The following is a 14,913-nucleotide window of genomic DNA, read 5'->3' as shown; positions in this document are numbered from 1 at the left end:
AAATTATTTCATAATAATTATCATGCCAAATTTTTAAATATAATTCAAATTTATAATAAAATGCGTTAATAAATTTTCAACAAAAACTAATTTTTCTTGCACCATTTATTACACTCTAGTTTAAAAAAAAACACATGTTTTTGCTCTAATATTGACTACTAGAAAAGTCACCATTATAATGATACATATATGTATTAACGATATAATCTAAAACCAGTGAGCCTACTTAAAAAATAAATTTGTTACATACATATTTACAAGGATTTTTGGATTAATAAAGGAGGTATGTATTTTAAATAAAGCTAAAATAAAGCAGCAAATCAAATTGGCTTTAACCCCTTCAGGCTAATTTATTAACTTTTGGGAAAAACTCATATGGTCTCATTGAAATCGCTGTGTCTCTCTTACTGTCATGGTGAGAGATATAATCTAAACGGAGTTAGAAAGAGAAAAGACCACGCTTTATATTCCAATCTAAAAATTAACCACAGAAGAATTCAAATATGCACTTTTATGAGCACAAAGATTATACCGCAATTAAAAAAAAAATTATGAGACTTTGTGAATTATTTTTATATGAAATAAAAATTTTAAGATGAGGTAACAGTGTGTCTCGTAAAATGCTTTTTTTTAAATATATTTTTTGTTCATCAGTAATTTTAATTACAAAAATCGTACAGTGGGCAATTTTGAATATTTTTTACGTTTGAATCAAAAATTGTAATATGTAGCATATTTCATCAGCTTTCAGAAATATTCCATTTATTTGGATTTTATTGCAAAGCGGAAATACTCCGACCTTCTGACAGAATATGCCAGAGGCCTGAGGGGTTAAGGGAGAACACAGTTTACATAATATAATATGTCTAACAAATAAAGATTACTATTGTTTTACAAATAGAAATGCTGAAAATCTCGTGGCACCATACAAAATTTCTGAAAAAAAAAATTTACGAAAAGCACGGTAGGGTAGACACAAATATTGTAACATTCGAAATCATTAATAAATTGCAAATCTAAAATGGTATTTTTTTAAACAAAAGAAAAAGTTTAACACAACCAATTGTACCCAAAATGCCATTTGTTCGATATAATAAAAATATGCAATAATACGGAAATTTGTACCCTATAATCCACAAGTGAATTAACTCACCAATCATAATATGGAATACTTATATAATACGTTTTCCAATCCTACTAATAATACGCTAATTAATTTAGAAAACATGTTTTAAATAAACAATACTGTTCACCAGATAATAAAAAAATTGTTTGTTATTACACAATATTACAATAATTTTAAAGTGAGATGCATAAAAGTTCAATTCACTTTGTGTAGCACCTACCAACCGTGTGTGCAAATTCACAATTCATATTAATATTGATATTGAGTATTACAAAAGTTTAACGACTCGTTCCCACTTCAGTTTAAAAAGCAGACGACAAAAAACTAGACGTCGGACGCCCTTACCCGCTTCCTTGCGACTGGAGAGCGGGTGGGTTGCGCGGTCGGGGTCTATTGAGGCACGACAAGTTTGAACAGCTTTATACAAACCTACGAGCGAGCGAGTTCCGACACGATTTTTAAACAGGTGCACTGCGCTGGCCATCCATTCGACAAAAAGTGCTGATGACGACTTTTAACTGTGTTGGATAGGTGTGAACAGCTTGGTATAACCTCTACAGCCACTAGGGCATCCGATTTTTAAACGGAAGCGGGAACGACTCTTGTGAGTTGTAATAAAAAAAATGCTGATAAAATAAAATTGAACACATTGTGTATTACATACATATTATTTGTGTAGATAATTATTATTCCAATATACATACATTAAACAGGGAGACAAACATGTTTTTGACACAAAACACTTTTATCACAATTAATCTCAAATTTTCAAGTTGTAGTACAGATGATGGAAATATGTAGTACTGATGAATATGGAAATATGTAGTACTGATGAATATGGAAATATGAAGTAGTGATGAATATGACCGAAAAGAGAATACCAAACGTTGACTAACAGTCAGATAAGCCGAGTTTGAATCACACAGCGTGCACTAAAAGTTAAGAAAGGTACATAGAACTTGTATTGAGATAAACATTGTAAGCATCGGTGCACCAGAGAGAAAGTCGGCAGACAAGAATGGAACCATGTTATGCAGAAACCATCCAACCCACAAATTGACAAGCTGAGAATCACATAGTTTTAATGTTTGCAGATAGTTTTGATTTAAAAACTTTGATTTAACCTCTGTGTTAAAAATGGTGAAGTTGTGTCAAAAAGGTTACAAATGGTTTCAACAAATGAAAAAATTATATTTTTTTAAAGCCTTTTGATCTTTCGTTGAATGGTTTTTTTGGAAGAATTTTTTTTGCAATATTTTATGCATGAATATATTTTTTAAAGTGAAAAATGCTGAAAGCTATCACCCAACATGAATATTCCAAATTTGGAACTTTTAGGTTGGGTGTCTTCATTTTTAAATTCATCAGTATTCATTAAAATATAGTATGCATTAAAAAATTTACAAATTGGGGGTTGGATGGTTTCTGCATAACTTTGTTCAGTTGTCAACAAGATAAAGAGTTTTTGTGAGGTCACAAAAATTCCATTTACCGTGATTCACAAATAATGTGACTGTTCATTTGTCTGTGAAGTTTTCACATTTATCAAATAGCCAACAATATATAATAATGCTCATTAGCCAATGGCCAGCACATTTCTATTGCAAATTGAATGCAATACAAATCAACAATAAAAAATAACAACAACAACAACATTCCCGTCAGAAACTTTGGTTTCAACAAAATATTAAACTATGTCAATTGATAAAATACCAAGATGTGCTTAAAATCAAACGGTGCTTTTAGGAGAAACAAAAAAAAATGCAAATGCGTTATTAATCTCAGGTCAACACTTTTAAGTGAGAAATTTCCATTAATATGTTTTGAGTCTTCTCTTAATATATTTTTAATATTCCTTACGACAGATGTGTAGCTACTAGCGTAAGATATCAATAAACACCACAACTGGTAGCGCTAATACATAATTGTTAATATATGTTTGATCTGTGGCGATAATTGAACCTACAGACTGCAACTGAAAATTTAATGTTAAGACCATCGTGCAACGCAAACTTGTCTAGTTTTCAAATACATATGCGATTCTAAGTATAAACTTAGACAAACAATCGAATCGGTCAACATTTTTAAACACAGCATTAAAAAGTTAAGACGGGAGAGGTTTTGATCCATTTCAAACAAACAATCAATAATAATAAAAATCAATCAATATGGATTTGATGGATATTACAAAATGAATGAAATGATGAGATGGTAATACATAAATTGTGCACAATTTTCAGCATAGTTCATAAATTTCATGTTGTGATAGTTAAAATGAAATGATTTGATGACCTTTGGTGTCGTCCTGTGTCCAAGATGAGGTGAAGTGGGGGCCCGAGGGGCTCGGGGGCTCAGTGGTGCCAGCTCAGGGCCGCTCTCAACTTGCCCCAGATCCAGGGGCAGATGCCCCCACCGCGGAAGGCTACTCCCGCCCAGTATTTCATATAGTCAGTGAACATAACAGTCAAGGAATTTATTTGTAGATAATAATAGAAATTAGTTATACGAAACACAATTCAAATGTAAATCATGTCGTTTCTGCACAGGTAAGAAGAGATAGACTGCCACTCAACTCTGCAGCCCTGTAGCTCTGTAGCTCTGTAGCCCTTCTGGGCGGAAGGAGAGAGGCTCCTCCGACTACCTCTCACCCCAGAAGATAGGTGGAAACTTGAGTGGCAAACGGCCAACGTGGGAAATGCCCATCTCATACATGACCCCACCGAGAGACAGCCTGGGTTCTCACTGCCTCGCAAAACCTGGTCCGCCATCAATAGGTTAAGGTGCTCCCATAGCCGCTGTGCCCACATGATGCACAGATGGGGCCTTAAAGAGTCGGCGATGTGTGAATGTGGTGCGGTGCAGACTACCGAACATGTGGTCAACGAATGCCCGCTCCATTCATTCCCCGGCGGGATTGATGAGGTTCACATGGCGACGCCTGAGGCCCTAAAATGGCTCGCAGATCTAGATGTCCCCCTCTGACCCCCCACCATACGAAAGAAGAAGAAGAAGACTCAACTCTGTCTTGGTTCACACTCTTTGCTTCATTCAAATTTATACACAGTCTTCTGCTGAACTGAGTCTTAATCCGTAGTGGCAGACAAGAAACTTCAATAAATAAAAAGATATTTAATAAAAAGACAATACAATACTTGTAGCCATATACAATAAATAAATGCCCATTTATTTATACGTGGCCAACAGTGGGGCGCAATTAACAGCCCAGCAAAAATAGGAGATGAGGAAGGGTTTCCGGGTGCAATGGCAACACTAAGCCTACCATTGAGGATGGAAATAAGTACCAGTGTTACACTTGATAAAGTAATATTCTTATTTTGTCTCTAACTAACCCAGTATATCTGAAGGCAAAAGGAATGTATAAGGTCAATACTGCAATTGCAGTGCTTCGTACAGTGCGTGGGTACTGTATGAAGCACTTGATTTTTCAACACTGCAAATGCAGGGGTTCAACCCTATGGGTTAACATCATCCGAATTAAGTACAAGATTGTGCCTTCTTCTTTGGGCATCTCCGAATTCTTCTTCCATTCACTTTCACATCATATATTCTCCTGACAGGAAAGGAGTTTCTCCATCTATAAGTTTTACGTGTCAAAAATATGTGTACATGTTTATACCCCCTCCAGTATTCAGCTTGACAACCTGACCTTACCACCGTAACCTGACCTTACAACCATAACCTGACCTTACCACCATAACCTGACCTTACAACCATAAGAGAAGATTTACTTTAATTGAGATATCGATGGATAAAGATTGGGTTCAAACCATAATACTTAATAAATACTAAAAACTAGAATGCTAAAAATTAATTTAATATGCAATCTATCACTTTACTGGCTACATCCTACAGTGTGAATATTGGCCTGATGAGAGCTAACCTCCAACAGGAGAGGATACTAAAAGAACAACAAATCATTTTTCTATGTACATACGTGCTTTGCAATAGAAATCAACAGCAAATAATCTAGCACAGTGCGAACTGTGTACATATAAAAATCATCACTGCACCGGTTTTATATATTATTTATCAATTATTTCTTATTGTTTAGGCAAACGGCTCACATAACACATAGCTGTCTTCACGTGTTATGTCAAATAATATAACATAATTCAATATCGTGTTGTCTTCAAAGACTACTGGTTCTATTACACAACCAAAGTATCTAGCGATGGCGTAACTTTATATATAAAAATTGGGCCTGTGTATTTTTGTGCCCGCAAAACTCGATATCGCTAAAAATAAAAATTTCAAAGTTTGTTCTTATTAGTGCCACGAGTGTTTGCACCGGAATGAGATCCGGAATTGAATTAAAGTCAATGTGTTTTAACAATAACATTGTGGTATATACAGTAGTGAATGGTGGAAGAAGTCGGAGACGTCTGAGAAAGACATGAGGTCCACTAATTTATTGGATCGGTAATGTTTTAAAATCGTCACTCGATTATTCTTATTTGGAGAAAAAAAAGCATTAACTTATTTTTAAAATAGCTGATGTGTTTTGACGACATTGCTGAGAGGTTATCCTTAGGATATAGACATATACCATCGCGGACTTTTCTGTAGGCCTTTTCAATATCTTCATATACAATTCCGTAGTACATTATTTTGATGTATCTCAGAAGGTTTAGCCAGCGTTAGCAAAAATTCTTTTTTTTCGACTTGATTACAAAACATTGACTTATCTCAACTTTCTATAAGTATAATATGCATGTACAGTGAAACTCTCTTAAGAAGTTTTCCAAGGGACCGGAGAAAAAAAACTTCTTAAGTGGGAAAACTTCTTAAGTGGGATTCAATTTTAGCCATTTAATAACTCGAGTCCGGGGCATACGTCATTCCTATGTCTACCTACGTTAAATTGTTGTGAAAACAAGCTCATATGATCCAAGCGGTCAAAAAAAAAATATATATATACATCTTCTAGTTATCATGGTAATTAGTATTACATATGTATTTAGAAAAAGGTGGGAATGTGAAATAAATGAGTATTTAAAGGTGAAATATTCCGTATTAACCGTGATCTGATAGATTATCAAAAGTTTTTCGTGTTTTAGAAATTCGATGGAATAAAAATTTTATACAATAATATTACGAAACATCTCTATGTTCATTATCAAAGGGAAGATTATTGAAGGAGGCGTCAAATGTATGCAAATGTAGATCTAGCCCACGTTGTCATTAAGGTTGAGTTTAATATAATCTTTCATGTTATTTCGGCCTTAAAGACGCTTGCATATTTGTTGCATAATTCCGCATTGTTTATTCGTTCCATTGTTATTTTACCTAGTTAGGGGATTAGGAGACGGGGTATTTGGTTTATTTATTGGTTACGGCAGGTTACGGCTTACGGCCCGGCGGCCGACAAAGGGTTTTATGGTCTCAGGTACTAGGTATGGGTTTCAGTCAACGTCTTTCAATTTATGACTTGGAAAAAGGTTCATTTTAAATATTTTGCGACACAATATTTCGTTTGTGTTGATTTTACCACCGGATTTCTAAAACCTCTTAGGCGGGAAGCAGTTTTAGCTCTAAAACTTCTTATGTGGGAAAAAATCGTGTTTTTTGTATGGAATTTTCAAGGGACCAAAAATCAAAACTTCTTAAGCGTGAAAACTTCTTAAGTGGGAACTTCTTAAGCGAGTTTTACTGTATTATATATATAAACCTTCCGGAAGAAATTCTCTAAATGATGGTGAAAATTCTATCAAAATATGTTGCGCAGTTTAGAAGAACTAAGCGCACAAAGAGGCAGACGCGGATAGCGACTTTATTTTATACTATTTAGAGATTAAAAACAATTCAATTACTGTTTAACTTATTGTGAAATCAGATATGAGCGCATCAGCAGAATGCTGCTTGCTAATTAAATAATAAAATTATATTAGCTCAATAATTTTTTTTTGCACTTGGAAAGGATAGTGAACCCCTAAATCCATGTCCAAAAATATCGTGATAGCTACTATACAGCTACTTTAATCAAAACAATCAAATTTTCAAAATTTTCATTGGATTATAAAAGGATTATACTTGAGGTGATTTTTCACTAAAACGGCGCTAAATAAATTAGCCAAATATTATTATTATAGCATCCTGACAAATAAATCAAAGACAGCATATTTTTAACATACAGAAAAAATCCTAAATACTTCGTTCTAAAGCGTAATAACTGCGCCATGTTGGCCTTATCTTAGACAAAGTTACTCGCACAAATAAACCCACAAATAACCCATATCTAGAAATACCTAATAAGCTTTCCACAATAGTTGATAAAAATCATGTACATATTTGCTTTCTTTGAAAAGAATTGATTAGCATTAACCAAATAGGAAATATGACACTTCACTAAATATTATGATTAAATAGGATTAAACCGGGCTGACTATATAATTATGCTTTTTCACCAGACCAATACAATGGAAATACTTAGTTATTATTATGTAAGAATCATTAGATATTGCATAATTTTTTTTTTTTAAATATGTTGTGATCAAGTTTAATTTGTAGAACTCCATTTTAATTTTTGGTTTTTCTTTTATATAAAATATATATTTAATAACTAGGTGTACCTAGCCATGCGTTACTCATTTTGTCTGTGCAGATAGAGAAACAATAGCGCATGTTACTTTTACGTAACTAGCTGTATCTCGCTACGCGTTACTCATTTTGTCTGTGCAGATAGAGAAACAATAGCGCGTGTTACTTTTACGTCCAACAGATGGCGCTGTTTTTTCAAAAAACCATGTTTTTACTTGTCACAAGTGACATCTATATAATATAGGTATATAAAAAGAAACGCATATTTGAATGCAACATTGGGTCAAAATTTTAAAGCAATAGGTGAAGAACTTTTGGAGATTTATGATTTTGAACAAACGAACATTAACATTTTTATTTATATAGATAGATATTATTAAAATTGTCAATTTTTACATATTTATAAACAATTTCTGCTGTGTAATGGGCAGTTTAATTACACTGCTGTAAATAATGCTGTATAATTATTAAACTGTAAATTTATTATGTAATAATATTATTGAATATATAAAAGAAAAACCAAAAAAATATATATATTACATTAAATTATTGGCTTATTCAAGCACAGACTTCTATGAATTTTGCTTTCGTTGCGATCACTTAGCAAGTGTTTTTGCAATATCTCCATACCTGCCGTCAATATCAATACATTTAATAATGTGTAATCGAAGCAAACAAAAAAATCACATATACCAATATTTGCACTTTGTTTGAATCAAGCCAGTGACCTTCAAAACCGGTGTAAAGATTAATAACTACTAAATCACAAATATCGAAAATAATATTTTTGATACTGACTGATTTTTGATTTGTTGTGAAATTTCATTATAATAAATTCCGTTATCATAAATCACTTCAATAATAATTCCCATAATTCGGTTGCTTTTGCACTATCTCCAACATTTTACTGAAATTTAAATGAAACCATTTTTAACTTTGGTTTCTGTGGTTTGGGGTACATTATAATCTTAAGTAGTGAAAAAGTACATATATTATTACCGCACCACGTTTACTTCGATCTTATCTCTTTGCCATCTGCAACTCATTGACTAGATAACAGTGATAAAATAAATAGATAAAAATATAAATCTACATAAATAAAAATTTTATGTTCGTTTGATCAAAATCTTAAATCTCCGTTTCTAAAAGTTGGTTAAAGTTTCATCGATTGCTTTGAAATTTTGACAAATTACAATAAAATTGAAATACATACATAAAGCAATAACTCTGCACCCGAATGATATACAGAGTCGAAGTAAAGTCACAATCATAGTCGAAAAATAGTCAAGAAATCGAAGACGTCTGTAAAAGGCAATAGCAAAGCATTGTACGGTCCACTAGTATCATATAAAATAACATTCATTCATCTATCTTTCGGCAAACGACGAGTGGCCGAGTCAAAACTTGGAACCTTTTTAACCGGGTAAATTTTCTTACCGATAGAGCTACCCAGCCTATTCCTCGTCCTCCCAAATTAACAAAATTAATAATCATATTGCTGACACATTCTTCGTGTCACCAACTTGCGTGTCAAGTATTCTCCAGAGTACTTTCTTCATCTTTTTACTATGTACATACGTTCAAAACAACCGAGCATTTTTTCCTTAATCTCCTTGAAAATTGGCCCTTCGGTTAAAAAGGTTGCTCATCACCGCCTTAGGAGATCCTATAAAATCAGATAAATAGTAAATATAAATATTTGAAAAGGATATTATATGCCCCAAGGTGGATGTCCTCCATTGATGTAATGAACATATGTGAAGCCGTCTTTACAACGACCTTTTATAGAATAATAGTACGGCAAAAATGAATGCAGCCGGAATCTATGAAAAAAGAAAAAAACATATAAGTTCTGGTATTAAATAAAAATATATTATTGCACAGTACATAAGCGCGTTAGAATTCTGGTATTAAGGAACTCCATTGAACACTATACATATTCATATAAATCAACTGAATATATTAGTTTGGTTGTATATAATTATATGTAGAATTCCATAACAAACATCTCACTATCATTTTGTATTCAAACCAAAACTGGCTGAGGCACAATGCTTGTAATGATAATAATAATAACGAAAGATTTTTTTGAGGGATAAATTATTAAAAAAAAATGTTACCGGACAGCAAAGTGCCGATAACATTTTTTACTCCAAATGTGCTAAGGAATAGCTGGTTAAAGTTTGTCGGGTACGTGCCGATACACCCTGTATAATGCACTTGCATAATGTTGATTGACTAGGTGATCATTTGTGGAAAAGTGTGTGGAAGGATTTAGTTTTTCCTATGGGGAAGATTTAACCCGGACATAAAATCGGAAGCAGATATAAATAGAGTTTATTAATAATAATTTTATTCCAGAATAAAATAATAAGAGTTTATTCCAGAATGTATGCAGGGGTAGTGCAATGCAATACATTCCATATTTGGAAATGATAAATGAAAGCGGATGAGACAATAAGGAACTCCAGTGAAAAATATATTACACGCTGATTCTGAATATATGTTTTATTTAAAAAATAATAAAACACATATTTGTTTGGAACGACTGAATCTGCTGATTCTGACATCACAACCAGTCTACGTGAGTAATATATCTATGGTTACAATGTATTTTTCTTTCATAGTAATGCAGGTTTTTAAACACAGGTAAATTGCGGTCATGGATTTATTTTTGCACTTTGGTTCATTACAATAACATTAGTGACGAGATGCTAACATTTTACTTAGTGTTCATCAATGTTAAAAGCGTAAAATCACCTCCGGAGGTTCGTACACTTTACCCTCAGACAAATGTATAAATACAGATGTTTAAGAAAATAAATCAAAAGTAATAAAAATACCACAAAATGAAATAAATATTATCTACATTTTACAATACATAAAAAAAAACTGTTGCATCAAATTGTCATAAACAGGTTATAACTGAAATGTTTTTTTGTAAACAATTTCCTGACACTGACCTCGCCGTTACTATAAGAGGCTTGGTGCACTTGTAACTATATTGCCTGACATTGACAATACATAAACAGAAGTGGAAGATATATTTGTTGTGATTCCAGATACTAAAACGAATAATATTATATCTTGAATGATTATCATTAATTGAATTACTTCAACAATAAAATTATTGGGTTCTTAACTTAGTAAATTCTTCCACGAGTAAATTACTTTACAATGAATTTTCCTCTTATGCTACGTATACATCCGCGAGCCAAACTACCGAACTGAACCTCAACTTATGGGAAGGAAACGAAGCAACCGCAAATGGCGCGAAACGCCGCTTGCAATTGATTCGTTCCTTTCCTGTAATTCGTGGTACGGTTCGCAAATATATACTTACCCTTAAAATATTGCTGACATTGCAAATATTGTTAATTAATGCATGTCATTATGCCAGAAGTAGGCTAAACTTTTCTTTACTTCTGATGAAATTGATTATAAGTTTTCAAATACTGACTTCTTTTCTTGAACAGATAAACAATTTCATTGGCATTTGAGGACGTAAAGGAACTAAAGCGAAACGATCCCGGTAGGGAAGGATGGCAGCGAACCGGATAAGTTAATTGGTGACATGATTCTACGTATTCAATTCGCTTCTAGTGTTTACATGTTCGGTGTTTATAGCATGTTAATTCATTGATGGGGTAAAGATGGTAATTAAACACGGAAATTGCACCTCTATGAACATAGTGCTCACAATCTTTTTGAGATTAGGGTGTGATATCATGTCTTATCAGCTAAACAAACATTAGTTACAAATTTTCACGTTAACTCGTATCAAATCAAATGACATAATAATATATGGAGAATATTGAAGATAGATAATAAGATATACGTAATGATGACAGGTTGACATCATGCAGAATCAGTTTTACGAGTGAAAAATTAAAGGGATCTATTTAATCAGTTCTTAAAATATATCATCGATGACTGTTAAAGATAAGCATGCTAACAAGTCGACATTTAATACAAGGAAAAAGTTATCAATTTTTTCAAGCTAAATGAACAGCTAATACAAATATTTGATAAAGGTTAAATGTTTGTATTAACACACTTGGGCCAGGAAAAGTAGTTCTACCCGTTCGGTCGATAGATGCTTAACAACGGGAAGGGTAGTTCTACCTTTTATGCCGGCTTCATTTTGGCAGAAAAGACGGAATTATTCAATGTTTTTATATGAATATTATATACCAATCTCTTTGTAAAGGTCCCAACTATATGTACATAATTATCGAATCGTAATGCAACTCTTATTTTTATCTTCGTGCCTTTCGTTTACATTGGTATTTCAACAAAAGGATAGTATATTATTTAGATAACATATTTTGTTATTGTAATAATTCAATTTAAATAAATAATGACACTTGATTTCAACTTAATTACTAATGGAAACAACTATTTAAGTCAAGGGAGATGTATACATGCATAAAATAGGTTTTTAGGTTGTTGGTTTGTGTTATTTTAATAATTAATGAGTTTTTCCCTTCAAGCTTAACTTTGATTTGAATTTCAATGCATCTTTTATCACCTCAAACCACATGTAAATAGTTATTTCTTGTAGTAATTAGGGTTATGTGAGGCGGAATTCGACAACTTCATCATTTTTTTAAAACTAAACACATTGTTTTATACTTTACCCATTGAATGATTCTCTTATTTTGTACCGAAATTTTCAAATCTGTCTTTATCTACTAAAAGTAATATATTTCAATCTATTTCTAATCAATTTCAGTAATCTGTATAACTTTACTTTGACGACTTCACAGAATGAAGCAAAAATTTATTGTAAAGCTACTATTAAACTATAAATGTCATGATTTTGTCAATTTTTACAATGTTACTGATAGTCAGGTCAGCCGAACCTGAGAAAGAGAAGGGATACAAACTGGAAATGATACTTTGAACGAATTAACTGAAGCCAAAAATAAAAAACAAATATAACAAAACACTGATTTAATAAATTGTTCACTACTCACTTGCGCTGTTCATAAAACAGTATGGCCTCTGAATTAGAGAGTAAAACATGCAGAAACAGGGCCTTCACTCTGTGAAGATACGGAGCAACCGGAGTAGAACCAGCTACGTGAGAGATCAGGGTCTGCAGCAGCAAGGAGCCTACTCCAGCTCTCCGGTGTGACCTGGCCACCCCCAGAGACAGGATGTACCCCACAAGGGTGTGGCTATTGTCGGCAAACCAGCTCGGCAGGATACCCCGGTCTTCCGCGTTTAATTTTATGTAAGGTTTGATCTCCGCAACTATGAGCCCGATGATGGTGCCATTGTGAACAGCCGCCAATGCGAAGAAGCGGTCCGAGGAAGTTATGTCTTCGTACCATGACAGCGGGTACTCTATCGGAAACCAGTCCCTACATAATGCTCGAACCTAAAAATAGTCATAAAAAACTTTCTTAAAATTAATTATATCAAATAAAGCGTTAGAGTTTACTTTAGTAATTTTGAAAGTGTTGTGTGTAACAAAAACAAGACAGAAAATGAATTAAAATAATTCTGGTGATCAATGATAAAAACACTCTTCTTGACGGATCGCTTTTAAAAACAAACTTGAAAGTAAATTATTTGCATAAGCTATTAAATCAATATTGCATTTTACCAGTAGATAAAATAATATTTTGGTTGAGCAATTAGAAGATATTTACCTCTTCCAAGTCATCAGGACACAAGAACCTTAATTGAATGTCCTGCAGGAAGCATGGATAAGGCGAAGGAGGTGCCAGCACGGCTGGAGATCCATCAGGTTGGAACCTGTTAAAGTTTTAATTTGTATCGGGTGTTGAATATTGCATTACGTGCTAAAAATATTTCAAATATAAACAAAAACTATAAATACCAGCTAAACCCAGCCATTCGTTACTCCTGTCATGAAAAATGTCGATTTCTATCATTGAAAATGATTGGGAGAAAAATTAACTTTTCTGACACATGACAATTGAGTAATTTAACAAATCTGACACACGACCTCAAAGTTAACCAGCCATTGCAAAACAATGAGTTCGTTCAAATTCCCAATGAAGTGAGGCCCTCTCGTCTTGGTGTTGGTCAGTGTTGGTACACTTGATCCATAGATATACGACTTGATCACAGATCGACATTCATCATTGGTGTCAATTGCACAATGCACGTGCACTTGGGAGCGACAGTAGCACGCGCCGCTCCAGGCCGCCGCACAGAAAAGTATCACAACGAACTGCGCTGTAAGCCGTTACCATACTTTCGGACTTTAATTTTCTGCTCGGCGGCCTGGAGCGGCGCGAGTTACCGACGCTCCGAAGTGTACGTGCAATAACTGCTTATATTAAAATTTAAAATAAATACCTTTCTCATTAAAAAACTCATTACGAGCGTTTTTATGTGTTGGTATATTTTATATGTTAAATAAATTAAATCAAATTATTTATTTACTATTGCTTCAATTAATAACTAACTAACCATCACAACATTTCCCCTCCAGGGTAGGTAAAGTGGACGGACCACCAAAGAGCTCTGTCTTGGCACACGCTCCTTGCCCCATTCACATTCATTTATCGTCTCATACATATTTTTCTATTATTATGACTTTTGACATGGCTCGACTCGAGTATTTAATTCATTGATCGTGCCATGTCTTTCTCGGGCGTCCCCGAATTCTATCATTCTCATTTGCGTAATACATCCTTGCACTCCTTTCTTCGTTCATTCGCTCTACATACTCAAACCATCTGATTGTCCCTTTCTTAATCTTATTCAATACGCTTATACCAGCCTTGTATTCTTTGCGGATCTCCACATTTCTCACACGATCATACATAGTTTACCACCCATACGACTCAGGGATCTGATGTCTACAGCATTCAGTATTCAGCTTCGACTTATAAATAACTTTCAAGTAGAAATACTTGTTTCTTGTAGAAATTATTGTTGAAATGAAGTGTGATTTTCATAATCTGTGCCTAAAGTTGCGGCGGTTAGATAAATAATTCCAAAACAAATATTTTTGCAATGTAATAAGGCTGATTTAAGCATTTAGAAGTTTTTCTAAAGATACTTGACAAAGTTAAAAAAAATTCGAAATCCTCTTGATATTATTTGGATATCAAGGATTAATTTGACATTATTATTTTAAAAAAAATATAGTTGCGATTGTTGCGAGTACAAACACCACTACGACCTACGGTGCGCACATGGGCAGAGAATGGTGTGTTTTGCAATTTACGATCTATTTTACAAAT

The 14,913-nt window shown here is 33.5% G+C and overlaps 1 protein-coding gene across 1 annotated transcript; it reads right to left on the bottom strand.

Annotated features, from left to right (window-relative positions):
* Window positions 1-29: 29 nt before the first annotated feature.
* LOC149422696 (N-alpha-acetyltransferase 60-like) lies at window positions 30-13,706 on the bottom strand. Its single transcript, XM_089633458.1, has 5 exons — window positions 13,536-13,706; window positions 13,345-13,450; window positions 12,664-13,070; window positions 9,397-9,507; window positions 30-3,577 (listed from the first exon to the last, which is right to left on the bottom strand). Exons 1-5 carry the CDS (start codon window positions 13,550-13,552, stop codon window positions 3,478-3,480), a joined length of 741 nt encoding a protein of 246 aa, XP_089489584.1. The 5' UTR covers window positions 13,553-13,706; the 3' UTR covers window positions 30-3,477.
* Window positions 13,707-14,913: the final 1,207 nt, after the last annotated feature.

The sequence above is a fragment of the Hesperophylax consimilis genome, chromosome 7 (genome assembly GCF_061612785.1).
Source record: "Hesperophylax consimilis isolate HC1 chromosome 7, BYU_Hcon_1.0, whole genome shotgun sequence".
Classification (NCBI taxonomy): Eukaryota; Metazoa; Arthropoda; class Insecta; order Trichoptera; family Limnephilidae; genus Hesperophylax; species Hesperophylax consimilis.
The sequence above is the reverse complement of the archived record's forward strand: the minus strand, read 5'-3'. Positions and strand labels throughout refer to the sequence as shown.